General features: G+C 38.5%; 1 protein-coding gene across 3 annotated transcripts in view; it reads left to right on the top strand.

The window, feature by feature from the left end:
- The window catches only part of grhl1 (grainyhead-like transcription factor 1), a 66,470-nt gene that overhangs the window by 22,768 nt on the left and 27,234 nt on the right, over positions 1-16,468 (top strand). For 2 of the 3 annotated variants that reach the window (XM_057859293.1, XM_057859296.1), the window contains exons 6-11: positions 478-560; positions 4,050-4,203; positions 4,279-4,390; positions 6,819-6,913; positions 14,141-14,384; positions 14,475-14,602. In XM_057859293.1, coding sequence (XP_057715276.1) covers positions 478-560; positions 4,050-4,203; positions 4,279-4,390; positions 6,819-6,913; positions 14,141-14,384; positions 14,475-14,602 — 816 coding nt within the window. The remainder of the gene's footprint in view (positions 1-477; positions 561-4,049; positions 4,204-4,278; positions 4,391-6,818; positions 6,914-14,140; positions 14,385-14,474; positions 14,603-16,468) is intronic. The other variant, XM_057859295.1, reaches the window with a different exon arrangement.

The raw sequence follows: 16,468 nt of genomic DNA, 5'->3' as shown, positions 1-16,468 counted from the left end.
TGTTAGTACAAGTTATAGAAATGTTATATTAAAACCCATCTTAATGTTTTCGTTTTAATAAAATAAATAAAATAAAATTTTCCAACAAAAAATAAACTAGTAGCTCGCCATTGTTGATGTCAATAATTACACAATGCTCATGGTGCCGAAACCCATAAAATCAGTCGCACCCAAGCACCAGCAGAGGGTGACAAAACACCAAAAAACACAAGTAATAAATGAAAATGACACTGTGCTGTCATTTTAATCTGTTTGAGCGGGGCATGTGCGTTAAATGCGTCAAATATTTTAACGTGATTAATTTTAAAAAATTAATTACCGCCCGTTAACGCGATAATTTTGACAGCCCTAGATAAAATGATAGATATCTTAAGTCCACATATGTGTCTGGGTTGGTTTTATGATTGGGAGTTCTCCAAGTCAACCATTACAGTGATTTGACAACAACAAAAAAACATTTTTTTGGTCTCTTTACAGGTGTTTTCTTTCCCGGGTGACCTCCAGTTACGCATGAGCTCCATGACGCCTGAGGACTACACTCAGTTTGACACCGTGCCGGGGTAAGTCATGCCACTGCTCAACCTGCCTCCCGCCGCCTTTCAGCTTTGACACCACCCGGAAAAATAGACTCTTTATTTGGCGCTCTCAAGGGAGACACAATACAACAGACCGTTACCCGGGCACACATACACACACTCAATTTTTTTTTGTAGGCCATGATGTGTGTTAACTGGAAGTTAAGAATTTCGTAAAAACAAGCTATTGAGACTTCTGCTGTGAATTGAATTGAGTTTCTGACTAGTAGACGTCCAATCCATTTGAACTGGGAGGGTGGCAGCGAATGAACATTTGTTCGGTCGTTGCCACCCTCCCACTTCAAACGGATTGGACGTCAATGAAGAATAAACTTACAGTGGGGCAAATATGTATTTACTCAACCAGTAATTGTGCAAGTTCTCCCACTTGAAAATATGCCTGTAATTGTCAACATAGGTAAACCTCAACCATGAGAGACAGAATGTGAAAAAAAACCCCAGAAAATCACATTGTTTGATTTTTAAAGAATTTATTTGCAAATCATGGTGGAAAATAAGTATTTGGTCTATCTCAAAAGTTCATCTCAATACTTTGTTATGTACAATTTGTTGGCAATAACAGAGGCCAAACTTTTTCTATAACTCTTCACAAGCTTTTCACACACTGTTGCTGGTATTTTGGCCCATTCCTCCATGCAGATCTCCTCTAGAGCAATGATGTTTTGGGGCTGTCGTTGGGCAACACGGACTTTCAACTCCCTCCTCACCCTGTGGCGTCAAAATGATAACAAGAACGGGGAGCAAAAATCCCAGAACCACACGGGGGGACCTAGTGAATGACCTACAGAGAGCTGGGACCACAGTAACAAAGGCTACCATCAGTAACACAATGGGACTCAAATCCTGCACTGCCAGACGTGTCCCTCTGCTGAAGAAAGTACATGTCCAGGCCCGTCTGCTGTTTGCTAGAGAGCATTTTGATGATCCAGAAGAGGACTGGGAGAATATGTTATGGTCAGATGAAACCAAAATAGAACTTTTTGGTAAAAACTAGGGCTGTCAAAATTATCGCGTTAACGGGCGTTAATTAATGTTTTAAATTAATCACGTTAAAATATTTGACGCAATTAACGCAGATTACCCGCTCAGACAGATTTAAATGACGGTACAGTGAAACACCACTTGTTAATTGTGTTTTATGGAGTTTTGCCGCCCTCTGCTGGCGCTTGGGTGCGACTGATTTTATAGGCTTCAGCCACCCATGAGCATTGTGTAAGTAATTATTGACATCAACAATGGTGGGCTACTAGTTTATTTTTTGATTGAAAATTTTACAAATTTCATTAAAACGAAAACATTAAGAGGGGTTTTAATATAAAATTTCTATAGACCCTACCCACGTGATGTCACAACTCCGCTCTCCTGAATGGTACCGCCCAATTGTCCGTCAAAACATAGTGTTAACCTGTTACGGCTACGTACATTCCTCCTATTTACGGCGTGTTTTTCTGCTCCTTAACATTAATAATCAAAATGGTGAAGGTGTGTGTGGCTGATGGTTGCACTAACAGAGAAGATGGAAGGAGAGACTTGAAGTTTTACCGTATTCCAAGGGATCCAAAGAGGAGAGCGAAATGGACGGCTGCAATTCGATGTGAAAACTGGGCACCAAAAAATCACCACAGACTATGTAGTAGTCATTTTATATCCGGTAAGATGCATTTAAGATATACTTAGAGGGTTTTGGGCTGACAAATAACCACAATTAAGATCATTGCTAGGCTAATCGCCGACAACATACACGTATGTATGTAGTGAGAGTGCTATCGCTAAACCATATAAACATTAAAAGCCTTAACTCCATTGACAAACGACATGAAATACATTAGACTTGACAGTGGATGTAAGCAATAACAAAAGATTTTGAATTGAAAATTTCGTAACTCACCTTTCCAAGCACAAGATAGATTCCTGCCGAATTTTCGTGGACGAGGACCTGTTTCACCCAACCAGCAACGAAGTATTTATAAGCCTCCAAGCTCTTGAAGTTTTTCAAATTTTCGTGAGAATAGGCTGATTTTGTGTGGACAAGATAATTGTAAATATCAGGGTTGCAGATGTCAGGCAGACAGGGCGAAGACAGTGGGTCGAAAAACATCGATTTGGGCATCAAATATGGATCTGGCGACTGTATAGAACGAAGCTTTTCCACATAACGCCTTTTATGCAACACATCCAGTGAGTTTACGGCATCAGAAAGCACTGGGTCTTCCATGAAATGCATTTTAAATTCCTCGATCAATTGAAACCAATGCTAATACAGAGACAAAATGACGGACAAGTGGGCGAGCACGTGGCTTTGTGACGTCGGTGGGTAGGGTCTATAAATTGTACTAAAATATTTCTTTTATGAACTACAAGTCTTTCTATCCATGGATCGCTTTAAGAGAATGTTAATAATGTTAATGCCATCTTGTTGATTTATTGCTATAATAAACAAATACAGTCCTTATGTACCGTATGTTTAATGTATATATCCATCTTGTCTTGTCTTTCCATTCCAAAAATAATTTACAGAAAAATATGGCATATTTTATAGATGGTTTGAATTGCGATTAATTGCGATTAATTACGATTAATTAATTTTTAAGCTGTAATGAACTCAATTAAAAATTTTAATCGTTTGACAGCCCTAGTAAAAACACAGGTTCTCTTGTTTGGAGGAAAAAGAATACTGAATTGCACCATACCCACTGTGAAGCATGGGGGTGGGAACATCATGCTTTGGGGCTGTTGTTCTGCAAAGGGACCTGGACGACTGATCTGTGTAAAGGAAAGAATGAATGGGGCCATGTATCAAGAGATTTTGAGTGAAAATCTCCTTCCATCAGCAAGGGCATTGAAGATGAGACGTGGCTGGGTCTTTCAGCATGACAATGATCCAAAACACACAGCCAGGGCGACAAAGGAGTGGCTTCGTAAGAAGCATTTCAAGGTCCTGGAGTGGCCTAGCCAGTGTCCAGATCTCAACCCCATAGAAAATCTGTGGAGGGAGTTGAAAGTCCAACGACAACCCCAAAACATCACTGCTCTAGAGGAGATCTGCATGGAGGAATGGGCCAAAATACCAGCAACAGTGTGTGAAAAGCTTGTGAAGAGTTACAGAAAACGTTTGGCCTCCGTTATTGCCAACAAAGGCTACATAACAAAGTATTGAGATGAACTTTTGGTATTGACCAAATACTTATTTTCCACCATGATTTGCAAATAAATTCTTTAAAAATCAAACAATATGATTTTCTGTTTTTTTTTTCCACATTCTGTCCCTCATGGTTGAGGTTTAACCATGTTGACAATTACAGGGCTCTCTAATATTTTCAAGTGGGAGAACTTGCACAATTAGTGATTGACTAAATACTTATTTGCCCCACTGTATCATGAGATCAAGTACCCAGAGTACCTAGAGGCTCCCACCCTAACTGCAATTTGTCCTCTCAAATGTTTCAATGGCAGGAATAATTTCGAGTACACCCTCGAAGCGTCCAAGTCTCTGCGTCAGAAGACGGGCGACGGGACCATGACGTATTTGAACAAGGGCCAGTTTTATCCCATCACTCTGCGTGAGATTGACAACAAAGGCCTGCAGCAACCCATCACCAAAGTCAGGGTGAGAAACAAACCCGACTTTTACGATCACGCAAAGACAAGTAAGGTATATCATTAGGACTGCGTATTATCACAGAGTGTGGTGATGGTGGTGTTCGGTGAGGAGAAGTGCAGAGACGACCAGCTGAAACATTGGAAGTACTGGCACTCAAGACAACACACCGCTAAGCAGCGCTGCCTGGATATTGGTACGTTTCTTTTTTAAACAGTTTCTTCTTAGATAATACAGGGTTTGTCTGGGAAAGTGCGTTCCCAGCGGCATTCAGCGTTTTGTGACAAACTCTGAACGAAGTGCTGGCGTGGTGGCGTGGAGGCGCACATGTCACGATATGGGACGAAATGGCTCTCCTGTAATTGCTAAACTAGATGATATCTCAATGTACGTTTGTGTGGAACTCTAGTTCACATCCACAAAAATCTATTCCATTCTTGCCGAAACTAGTAAAGCTCTTTACAAGGCTATTGCACTCTCTTACTCTTTAAAATAAGATATTGTAAGCGGCTGCTTTCTTGTGCAACAAGGGGAATCGATGGAGAACCAGGTGAGTAGGCCAGGTCCTACCGCCAATAGACCCTACCCACCGACGTCACAAAATCACGTGCTCGCTGTATGGTTCCGCCCACTTGTCCGTCATTTTGTGTCTGTATTATCAATGGTCTCAATTGATCGAGCAATTTATAATGAATTTCATGGAAGACCCAGTGCTTTCGGATGCCGTAAACTCACTTGATGCGTTGCATAAAAGGCGTTATGTGGAAAAGCTTCAGTTTATCCATTCGCCAGATCCATATTTGATGCCTAAATCGATGTTTTTCGACCCGCTGTCTCCGCCGTATTTGCCTGACATCTGCTAGCTACCCTGAACTGTACAACTATCTTGTCCACACAAAATCAGCCTATTCTCACGAAAGTTTGAAAAACTTTAAGAGCTTGGAGGCTTATAAATACTTCGTTGCTGGTTGGGTGAAACAGGTCCTCGTCCACGAAAATTCGGCAGGAATCTATCTTGTGCTTGGAAAGGTGAGTTACGAAATTTTCAATTCAAAATCTTGTGTTATTGCTAACATCCACTGTCAAGTCTAATGTATTTCATGTCGTTTATCAATGGAGTTAGGGCTTTTAATGTTTATATGGTTTAGCGATAGCACTCTCACTACATACATACGTGTATGTTGTCGGCGATTAGCCTAGCAATGATCTTAATTGTGGTTGTCACCCCAAAACCCTCTAAATATATATTAAAAGCATCTTACCAGATATAAAATGACTACTACATAATCTGTGGTAATCGTTTGGAGCCCAGTTTTCTCGTCGAATTGCAGCAGCCCATCTCGCTCTCTTCTCTCCGGGTCTCTCGGAATCCGGTAGAACTTCAAGTCTCTCCGTCTATCTTCTCTGTTATTGCAACCGACCGCCACACACGCCTTCACCATTTTGATTATTAATGTTAACGAGCAGAAAAACACGTTGTAAATAGGAGGAGTGTACGTAGCCGTAACAGGGAAACATGATGTGTTGACAGACAATTGGGCGGCACCAGTCAGGAGGAAGGAGTTGTGACGTCACGTGGGTAGGGTCTATAAAGGCTAGCAGCATAGCTCCTGGCCGGATTAAACGGCGACTGGCAGAGGTGTTGTGGTAGCTGTGGGAAAAATGTGACAGATGGATAGATCGAGCGATCGATCGATAGATTTGATCGACCGACTGATTTCATCGATTGATGATCGATCGACGACAGATTGATCGATGGTCGATCGACACATACGTTGATCGACAGATTGATTGATCGATGGATGTCAAATAGATTGATCGAAAGATAGCTCGAACGATAGATGGATCATTCGACCTACCGATCGGCAGATTGATCGATCTGTCAGACAAATAGATCGACCAACAGATAGGTCGACCAACAGATAGATCGATCGACAGATAGATGGGTTGACAGATTGATGGATCGATCGACGACAGATTGATTGATTGACGACAGGTTGATCGATCAACAGATAGCGCGATCGACAGATATAGATCGACCGACCGATCGACTGATAGATTGATTGACAGATAGTTCGACAGACTGATCGATCGAGAGATCGCCAGACAGACAGATCGATTGACAGATCGATGGGTCGACAGATTGATCGATCAATCGACAGCAGGTAGATTGATCGACAGATTGATTGATGACAGATAGATGGGTCAAGAGATTGATCAACGACAGATAGACGGCTCGACCGACAGATTGATCGAGAGACAGATTGATCAAAAGACAAATCAACCGTCAGATAGATCAATTGACAGATAGATGGGTCGACAGAGTGATCAATGACAGATAGAAGGATCTACCGAACGACAGATTAACCAACAGACAGATCGACTGACAGATAGATCGATTGACTGATAGATCAGTCGACAGATTGATCGATCGATCGATTGACGACAGATAGATGGATCGACCGATCAACAGATCGATCAACGACAGATAAATGGGTCAATAGATTGATCAACCTCTTGTATATTGGCAGTCGTACAGTGTTGTGAAAGGCCCTTGGAAAGAAAATGTATTATTATTTAAATTGAGCTGTATCAAACATCCATGAATGTTCTTGTCGTCACAGCTGACTACAAAGAGAGCTTCAACACCATCGGCAACATCGAAGAGATTTCCTACAATGCAATTTCCTTCACCTGGGACACAAATGAAGAGGCCAAAGTAAGACAACAAAATAAACAAATACTCACTGTTCTTTTCCAGGTCTGATGATGCAAATTATGAGAAATATGCAAAATTCTTCCCGTTATGGGAAAATATTAGCAATTAGTATTGTTTAGGGCTGCAGCTATCGATTATTTTAGTCGTCGATTAATCGATGAGCTACATAGTTCGATTAATAGCGTAATCAAGTAAGAAACATAAAAAACTGAAATGCCTGAGCTGAGCCTCAAATGGTATTAAAAAAAATGATAATAATTGAGTATCTAAGTACAACAAAAGAACAATTTGCAAATTTACATAGCAAAAGTCTAGATTAAATGCTATAAAATGCTAACTTTTTTTATTTTTTATTTTTATAATGCTCTTGACAAATAGTTCAAACAAATATTCCCACATAAACGGCTAAATATACCTATGAATTACGAATGCATAAAAAAACATTAGCTCAAACAAAAACTTAGCTTATGTCGGTCTTAACAGAGAGCACTAAATGCACCTAAACCTAATTTAAAATACTTGATCTTGCCTCAAACGGTAAAAAACAAAAAACAAAACAACAAATGAACAACTTGCTAACTTGCATAGCAAAAGTCCAATAGCTTAAATGCTATAAAATGCTAACTTTTTTGGCTGAATCCATCTGCTCCCTGTTAGGACCGACATACAGTATGTTTTTGTTTGAGATACTATGTTTGCTGATGAGTTCATATCCATTTCTGCAGCTATCTATTATTTTAGGAGTCGATTAATCGATGAACTACTGAGTTCGAATAATCGACTAATCCAATAAGAAACATAAAAAAACTAAAATACTTGAGCTGAGCCTCAAACGGTATGAAAAAAAAAAAAAAAACCAGGATCTAAGAACAACAAAAGAACAATTTGTCCGCTAGCTTAAATGCTATAAAATACTTTTTTTTTTTTTTTTTTTTTTTTTTTTTTAACAATGCTCTTGACAAATAGTTCAAACAAATATTCCCCCCCCCAAAAAAACAACTTAATATACCTATAATCTAAATTCCGAATGCATAAAAAAACATTGGCTCAAACAAAAATGTATCCTATGTCGGTCTTAACAGGGAGCAGCTGGATTCAGCCGCGTGAAATAAGTTACGTCGTATTCACTCTCGCCAATAGAGGGCTGTGTATCCAACCAAATCAACAAAACAAAATGCAAACACTTTTAAAACAAACCATTACAATGCCACTGATCAAATCTTTTTTCTAATTGAATTATTCGAGTTAATCGATTAATCGTTGCAGCACTAGTATTATACAACTAACTATTGTATTTTTCATATTGTTTTAATAAACAGATACATTTGTAAATGAGCACAATGTTAATAAAAAAAATTAAAAAAAACTAAATTAATATGAATAAAAACGCTAGTTTTGACCCAAAGTAAAACAATACTAAAAACAACCAACATTACGAAAAAAAATACTGTAAATTTAATAAATCTGCTTAGGTGAAGGAAAAAAAATAAAGAAAATATAAAACAACAACATAGGACAAAAATATTTTGGGATCAAAGACAGTGGGAGACAAATGCCTGCTCCCTTCATCAAAATATGACCTCATTTATGAACAGCAACAAAACATGTCTGCCAAAGAATGAGGAAACTAAGCAGGTGGGCTCAATTTGAGGCTCCGTTTTCAATGAAGAAGACATTTTTCACTGTTTGCTCACCCGCCAACAGCACAGAGGTGTTTTTTGCTGTCGCTTTTGAACTATATAACTTCCCGTCAGTGTGCAGTCACACACTCAGACCAGGATGTGACTCTCAACGTCTCATGACTCCAGTCTTGTGCCCATAGGATCTTTATCCTTGTGTGTGCATTTGTGGTTTGTGAAAGGAAAATAATCTAAATTGAATTTCACATTCAGGGATTGTTAATGTACAGAATCCCCCGGTGCCAGGGTAGAAAAAAAGAATTCCTAGCTAATCCGTACCCACCGTTTAGTAATCTGTACCCACAAATTATTAAACGTTGGGTGCAGATTGCTAAACGGTACACACGGTTTACTCATTTGTACCCACAGTTTAATGAGCCGTGGGTACAGTACCCAGTGATTACTAAACTGTATCCACAGATTAGTAAAATCTGGGTACATTTTGGTAATCAGTATCTATTGTTTAGTAATCTGTGGGTAAAGTTTAGTCATCTGTATTCATAGTTTAGAAATCTGTGGGTACAGATGAGTAATATGTGAGTGCAGATTGCTAGACTGTGGGGACTGTTTAGTAATCTGAATCCGTAGTTTAGTAATCTGTGAGTACAGATTAGAAATATTTGAGTGAAGATTAGTAAACTGTGGGTGCAGTTTCGTACAGTTTAGTACTCTGTACCCACAGATTATTTAGTATCATTATTTAGTATTCTTATTTAGTAGTAGTAGTTTAGTAATCTGTACCCGCAGATTATTAAACTGTGGGTACAGTTTAGTAATCTGTACCCGCAGATTATTAAACTGTGGGTACAGTTTAGTAATCTGTATCCATAGTTTAGTAATATGTGGGTACAGATTAGTAATATGTGAGTGAATATTTGTAAACTGTGGGAGCAGTTTAGTACAGTTTAATAATCTGTGCCCACAGATTAGTAAACTGTGGGTACAGTTTAGTTATCTTTATTTATAGTTCAGTAATCCGTGGGTACATATGAGTACACTGTACTCACAGATTAGTAAATTGTGGGTACAGTTCAGTAATCTGTATCCATAGTTTAGTAATCTGTGGGTACAGATTAGTAATATGTGAGTGAACATTAGTAAACTGTGGGGGCAGTTTAGTACAGTTTATTAATCTGTCCCACAGATTAGTTAACTGTAGGTACAGTTTAGTTATCTGCATTGATAGTTCAGTAATCCATGGGTACATATGAGTACACTGTACCCACAGATTAGTAAACTGTGGGTACAGTTTAGTAATCCGTATCCATAGTTTAGTAATCTGTGGGTACAGGTTAGTAATATGTGAGTGAAGATTAGTAAACTGGGTGCAGTTTAGTACAGTTAAGTAATCTGTACCCACAGATTAGTAAACCGTGGGTACAGTTGAGTAATCTGTATCCATAGTTTAGCAATCTGTGGGTACAGATGAGTAATATGTGAGTGAAGACTAGTAAACAGTGGGTGCAGTTTAGTGTAGTTTAGTAATCTTTGGGTACAGATTAGTAATCATTTTCCATAGTTTAGTCATCTGTGGGTACAGATTAGTAATATGTGAGTGAACATTAGTAAACTGTGGGTGCAGTTTAGCACAGTTTATTAATCTGTACCCACAGATTAGTTAACTGTAGGTACAGTTTGGTTATCTGTATTGATAATTTAGTAACCCATGGATACATATGAGTACACTGTACTCACAGATTAGTAAAGTGTTGGTACAGATTAGTAATGTGAGTGAAGATTAGTAAACTGTGGGTGCCGTTTAGTACAATTTAGTAATCTGTACCCACAGATTAGTAAACTGGGTACAGTTTAGTAATTTGTATCCATAGTTTAGTCATCTGTGGGTACAGATTAGTAATATATGAGTGAAGATTAGTAAATTGTGGGTGCAGTTTAGTACAGTTTATTAATCTGTACCCACAGATTAGTTAACTGTAGGTACAGTTTGGTTATCTGTATTGATAGTTTAGCAATCTGTGGGTACAGATGAGTAATATGTGAGTGAAGACTAGTAAACAGTGGGTGCAGTTTAGTGTAGTTTAGTAATCTTTGGGTACAGATTAGTAATCATTTTCCATAGTTTAGTCATCTGTGGGTACAGATTAGTAATATGTGAGTGAACATTAGTAAACTGTGGGTGCAGTTTAGCACAGTTTATTAATCTGTACCCACAGATTAGTTAACTGTAGGTACAGTTTGGTTATCTGTATTGATAATTTAGTAACCCATGGATACATATGAGTACACTGTACTCACAGATTAGTAAAGTGTTGGTACAGATTAGTAATGTGAGTGAAGATTAGTAAACTGTGGGTGCCGTTTAGTACAATTTAGTAATCTGTACCCACAGATTAGTAAACTGGGTACAGTTTAGTAATTTGTATCCATAGTTTAGTCATCTGTGGGTACAGATTAGTAATATATGAGTGAAGATTAGTAAATTGTGGGTGCAGTTTAGTACAGTTTATTAATCTGTACCCACAGATTAGTTAACTGTAGGTACAGTTTGGTTATCTGTATTGATAGTTTAGTAACCCGTGGATACATATGAGTACACTGTACTCACAGATTAGTAAACTGTTGGTACAGATTAGTAATGTGAGTGAAGATTAGTAAACGGTGGGTGCCGTTTAGTACAGTTTAGTAATCTGTACCCACAGATTAGTAAACTGGGTACAGTTTAGTAATTTGTATCCATAGTTTAGTCATCTGTGGGTACAGATTAGTAATATGTGAGTGAAGATTAGTAAACTGTGGGTACAGTTTAGTCCAGTTTAGTAATCTGTACCCATAGATTAGTCAACTGTGCGTACAGTTTAGTTATCTGGATCGATAGGTTGGTAATCCGTGGGTACATATGAGTACACTGTACTCAGATCGGTAAACTGTGGGTACAGTTTAGTTATCTGTACCCATAGTTTAGTAATCTCTGGGTACAGTTTAGTAATCTTTGGGTACAAATGACTAAACTGTAATCTTTGGGTACAGAGGACTAACCTGTGGGTACAGATTAGTTATAATAATAAATAATAAATAATATATTACTGAAAACAATTCTTTTCTTTTCTTTTTTTTTTTTGTACTTTATTAGTCTTATAATATAATTTAAAATCATATAAGGACACCCTGGTGGTTATCGTTTTAGAGTGATCGTGGTTGTCCTATTAAGGCACGTTATACAAACATTTTGTCATTAAAATGAATGCCCTTGTGTTCTACTTGAAAGGATCTTTTTTTTCTTCATCTAGTAGTAACCAGAATTGAACAGCTTCTTCCTGGGCCCAGGTGCCGCCAACAATATCTGTTAGACAAGATTTGACCGCTAGAGGGAGACATAGATCATTTAACATTTGAGCCGCTTGTTGCCCTCATTGAAAGATGCTGCTTTGTCATGAGCATTTCTATAATTAGCAGCAGTTACATAATCTTGATGCATCATTTATTTATTTATATATGAATTAGCGGGGCTGTCTGTACTTTTTTTTCTCTATGGCGCCATTTTTCAAGCGCTTAACCTCATTTAACTCGTAGCCCAGGTGATATTGATTTCCTCTTGATTGCTAATAGGTGCCACAAGATGACGTCATAGTGTGACCGGTGGCGTTCGTCTGTATTGTTTTCATTATGACGGTAGCCAGGATGAGCTTTGAATTGCTCTGACTAAAGTTCACAAAAAGAGCATCCTCTCGTCATATTCGCCATTACAAACGTGCCCCGATTCGAAATAAATAACAAAGAAAGGTAATGTAATAGTGTAAGACGTCAGTGGCAACAATGAGTTTTATTTTGGGGCATTTCACGTTGTTTCCTGTTGGATTTTCAGTCACTTCCTTTTCCTTTTTGGGCGTTTAGAGGGTCACATCCTGTTGATTTGGGGTTACTGAATAGGAATTGAGTTCCTGTTGATTTTCAGTCACTTTTGTAATGTTCTGCTATTTCATTATTAACATAAGCAACATCTTGTACAAGCTCCAGTGATCTGCTAGCTTTTATTTTCATGTGACCACATGATCTAAGAACAAGTACAACAAGTAAAACAAGCACATAAGAATGGAGGCTGCGCCCTCTATAGGACACTCGTAGCATATCTATCATTACAACTTCTTTTTGATTTTGGGTTACTGAACAGGAAATGGCTTTAATTTTGGGAAATGTCACGTTATTTGCTGTTGGTTTCCAGTCATTTCCTTTTGCTTTAGGGGCATTTATGGGTCACATCCTATTGATTTTGGGTTACTGAACAGGAAATGACTTAATTTTGGGGCATTTCACGCAATTTCCTGTCGATTTTCAGTCACTTCCTTTTCCTTTTGGGGCATTTACAGGTCACTTTCTGTTTATTTTGTGGCATTTCACGTCATTTCCTGTTTATTTTGAACAGGAAATGAGTTCATTTTGGGGCGTGTAACCTCATTTCCTGTTAATTTTCAGTCACTTCCTGTTGATTTTGGGGCAATTACGGGTCACCTCATGTTTATTTTGGTGCATTTACGGGTCACTTCCTTTTGATTTTGGGTCACTGAACAGGAAATAAGTTCATTTTGGGTTATTTCACATCATTTCCTGTTGATTTTGGGGCATTTACGGGTCACTTCCTGTTGATTTTGGGGCATATAGAGGTCACCTCCTGTTGATTTTAGGTTACCGAACAGGAAATTAGTTAAATTTGGGCATGTTACGTCATTTCCTGTTGATTTTCAGTCACTTCCTGTTGATTTTGGGTTACTGAACAGGAAATGACTTAATTTCGGGGCATTTCTTCTCATTTCCTGTTATTTTTCGGTCACTTCCTGTTGATTTTGGGGCAATTATGGGTCACTTCCTGGTGATTTTGGGGGCATTTCACGTCATTTCCTGTTTATTTTCATTCGCTTCCTTTTCCTTTTAGATCATTTACGGGTCACTTCCTTTTGATTTTGGGTTACTGAACAGGGAATGAGTTCATTTTGGGGCATGTAACCTCATTTCCTGTTATTTTTCAGTCACTTCCTGTTGATTTTGGGGCAATTATGGGTCACCTCATGTTTATTGTGGTGCATTTATGGGTCAGTTCCTGTTGATTTTAGGTTACTGAACAGGAAATTAGTTCATTTTGGGTTATTTGACATTTCCTGTTGATTTTCGGTCACCTTTTTTTGGGCGGGGCATTTACGGTTACTTCCTGTTGATTTTGAGACATTTACAGTTCACTTTTCTGTTAATTTTGGGTTACTGAACAGGAAGAGACTCGAGAATGTCCCCTAATGAATAGGAAGTAATCTGTAAGTGCCCACAAAAGACTGGTTGTGAACGCTCTGGTTTTCAATGCCATTGACGGCGGTAGACGTCCGATCCAGTCAAAATGAATTGGACTACTAGCGCTGTCAACAGCAGCCAGTAAGCTAACGTAGACATTATTCTAATGGAAAATTTTAGTAGTAACCTGTTTGATCCTTTTTTAATATAAACAGTGACCCTTTTTAAAACAACATATCTAGATATCCTTTGGTGACACATTGCTTTGCGCTCAACACCTCAACTCATGATCCCGTCCATCTCACTTCCCTAGATTTTCATCTCAGTCAACTGCCTGAGCACGGATTTCTCCTCTCAGAAAGGCGTGAAAGGGCTCCCCCTCAACCTTCAAATCGACACGTACAGCTACAACAACCGCAGCAACAAGCCCATCCACAGGGCCTACTGCCAAATCAAGGTTTTCTGCGACAAAGGAGCCGAAAGGAAAATCCGAGACGAGGAGAGGAAGCAGTCCCGCAGGAAAGGCAAGGTGGCCGACCTCAACCCGGGCCTGTCCTGTGAGTGGCGACGCCTCGGAATTTTTACGAGGCAAATGCGTGGCACGTCGGCGCCGTGAAAACCGATTTAACCCGATGTTTCTTTTACAGTCGTGGATGTCAAAGTGCCCATCCTGCAGAAACGCAACGATGTGACCATCTTTAAAATGATGAGCGATCTGGAGACTCAGCCTGTTCTCTTCATACCTGACATCCACTTCTCCACATTGCAGCGTCATGTGAGTCGACACATACACATGTGCACAAACACGCGCACAATCGTGTATCCGCCCACTCGTGGGTCATGGTGACCTGCTCATTTGCTGGCGGAAACACAGAGTTCTGTTTGGTTACACTTTGCCTGTTGGTAGGTGGTAGCAAAGTGCAAGTACTTTGTGACTAGTGTTGTTAATCTTAATCTCTTCAAAAACTAGTTACAGTTACAAATTACTACTCCCAAAAAGTAATTGAGTTACCGTCATTTGTGCACTATAAGGCGCACCCGACTAGAAGCTGCCACCCACCAAATTTGGCACGAAAATGGCATTTGTTCATAGATAAGCCACACTGGATAAGTAATATTATCCATACTAGTATATTAAGTCATATTTTTTTTATGCGTTCGAAATATACCGTACTGGCCCAAATATAAGACGGTGTTTTTTGGATTGAAATAACACTGAAAAAGAGGGGGTTGCCTTATATTTGCGGTCTAGACATTGTACCCATTTACGACGCTAGATGGCGCCAGATATCATTGAAGCGATGTTCTGTCATGACAGATCTCAGCTACTCTTTTTAGTTTAACCAGTTTGCATTATTTTATTGCAATGTTTTTCCTTATACCGATTTGTTTCAAGACTACAGTTACAGATAGACATCACTTTGATGGTTATTGCCAATGTTGCAATTTTGTTGTTTTATCACAATAGATATTTACATTTCAAAAACCAGAAGCCATTCATTTTCAAATGTGATTGCACTTTAGTTTACATATTTAAAGGTTCAGATATTAAGTAGGGCTGTCAAACGATTGAAACTTTTTATCAAATTAATTATAGCTTTAAAATTAATTAATCGTAATTAATCGCAATTCAAACCATCTATAAAATATGCCATATTTTATTGTAAATTATTGTTGGAATGGAAAGATAAGACACAAAACGGATATATACATTCAACATATGGTACATAAGTACTGTATTTGTTTATGATAACAATAAATCAACAAGATGGCATTAACATTATTAACCTTCTCTTAAAGCGATCCATGGATAGAAAGACTTGTAGTGCTTAAAAGATAAATGTTAGTACAAGTTATAGAAATTTTATATTAAAACCCCTCTTCATGTTTTTGTTTTATTAAAATATGTAAGATTTTCAATCAAAAAATAAACTAGTAGCTCGCCATTGTTGATGTCAATAATTACATCATGCTCACTCATGGTACTAACCCATAAAATCAGTTGGACCCAAGCACCAGCAGAGGGCGCCAAACACCAAAAAAAACAAGTAACATAAGGACATGACACTGTCATTTTAATCTGTTTGAGCGGGGCATGTGCGTTAATTGCGTCAAATATCTTAACGTGATTAATTTAAAAAATTAATTAACGCCCGTTAACGCGATATTTTTGACAGCCCTAATATTAAGATTTGAATGAGGCAAAATTTGTCTCAGATATACTGTAATTATTTTCTGTATAGAAATGAATTTGGTGTTCAAAAGGTCTTTTTACAAACTTGAGTCTTGAAAAAGGGGGTCGTCTTATAATCGGGGCCGTCTTATATTCGGGCCAATACGGTATTTATACATCTTTTACGTTTTTTTTTTTTCCACAAGAGACATCTCTAGGTTCTGATGCAATTTCGCTCCAAAGCACAACGCTGAAAATCAATTTTAAAGCAATAAAACTGGCCACTGAGGGGCAGTAGCGCATTTGGTAAGAACTCGTATCGGACCATGAAAGGAAATGAATGAAGAGAAATAGTCAGTAAACGGAAGTTGGAAGAAGTAAGAAGCGTGAGAAAAATGTGGAGAACGAACGTAAAACACAAGACACATGCCCCACACAAGTTCCTAGGTGAATTTTGTTATGAGGTAG

The sequence above is a fragment of the Corythoichthys intestinalis genome, chromosome 15 (genome assembly GCF_030265065.1).
Source record: "Corythoichthys intestinalis isolate RoL2023-P3 chromosome 15, ASM3026506v1, whole genome shotgun sequence".
NCBI lineage: Eukaryota > Metazoa > Chordata > Actinopteri > Syngnathiformes > Syngnathidae > Corythoichthys > Corythoichthys intestinalis.
The sequence above is the reverse complement of the archived record's forward strand: the minus strand, read 5'-3'. Positions and strand labels throughout refer to the sequence as shown.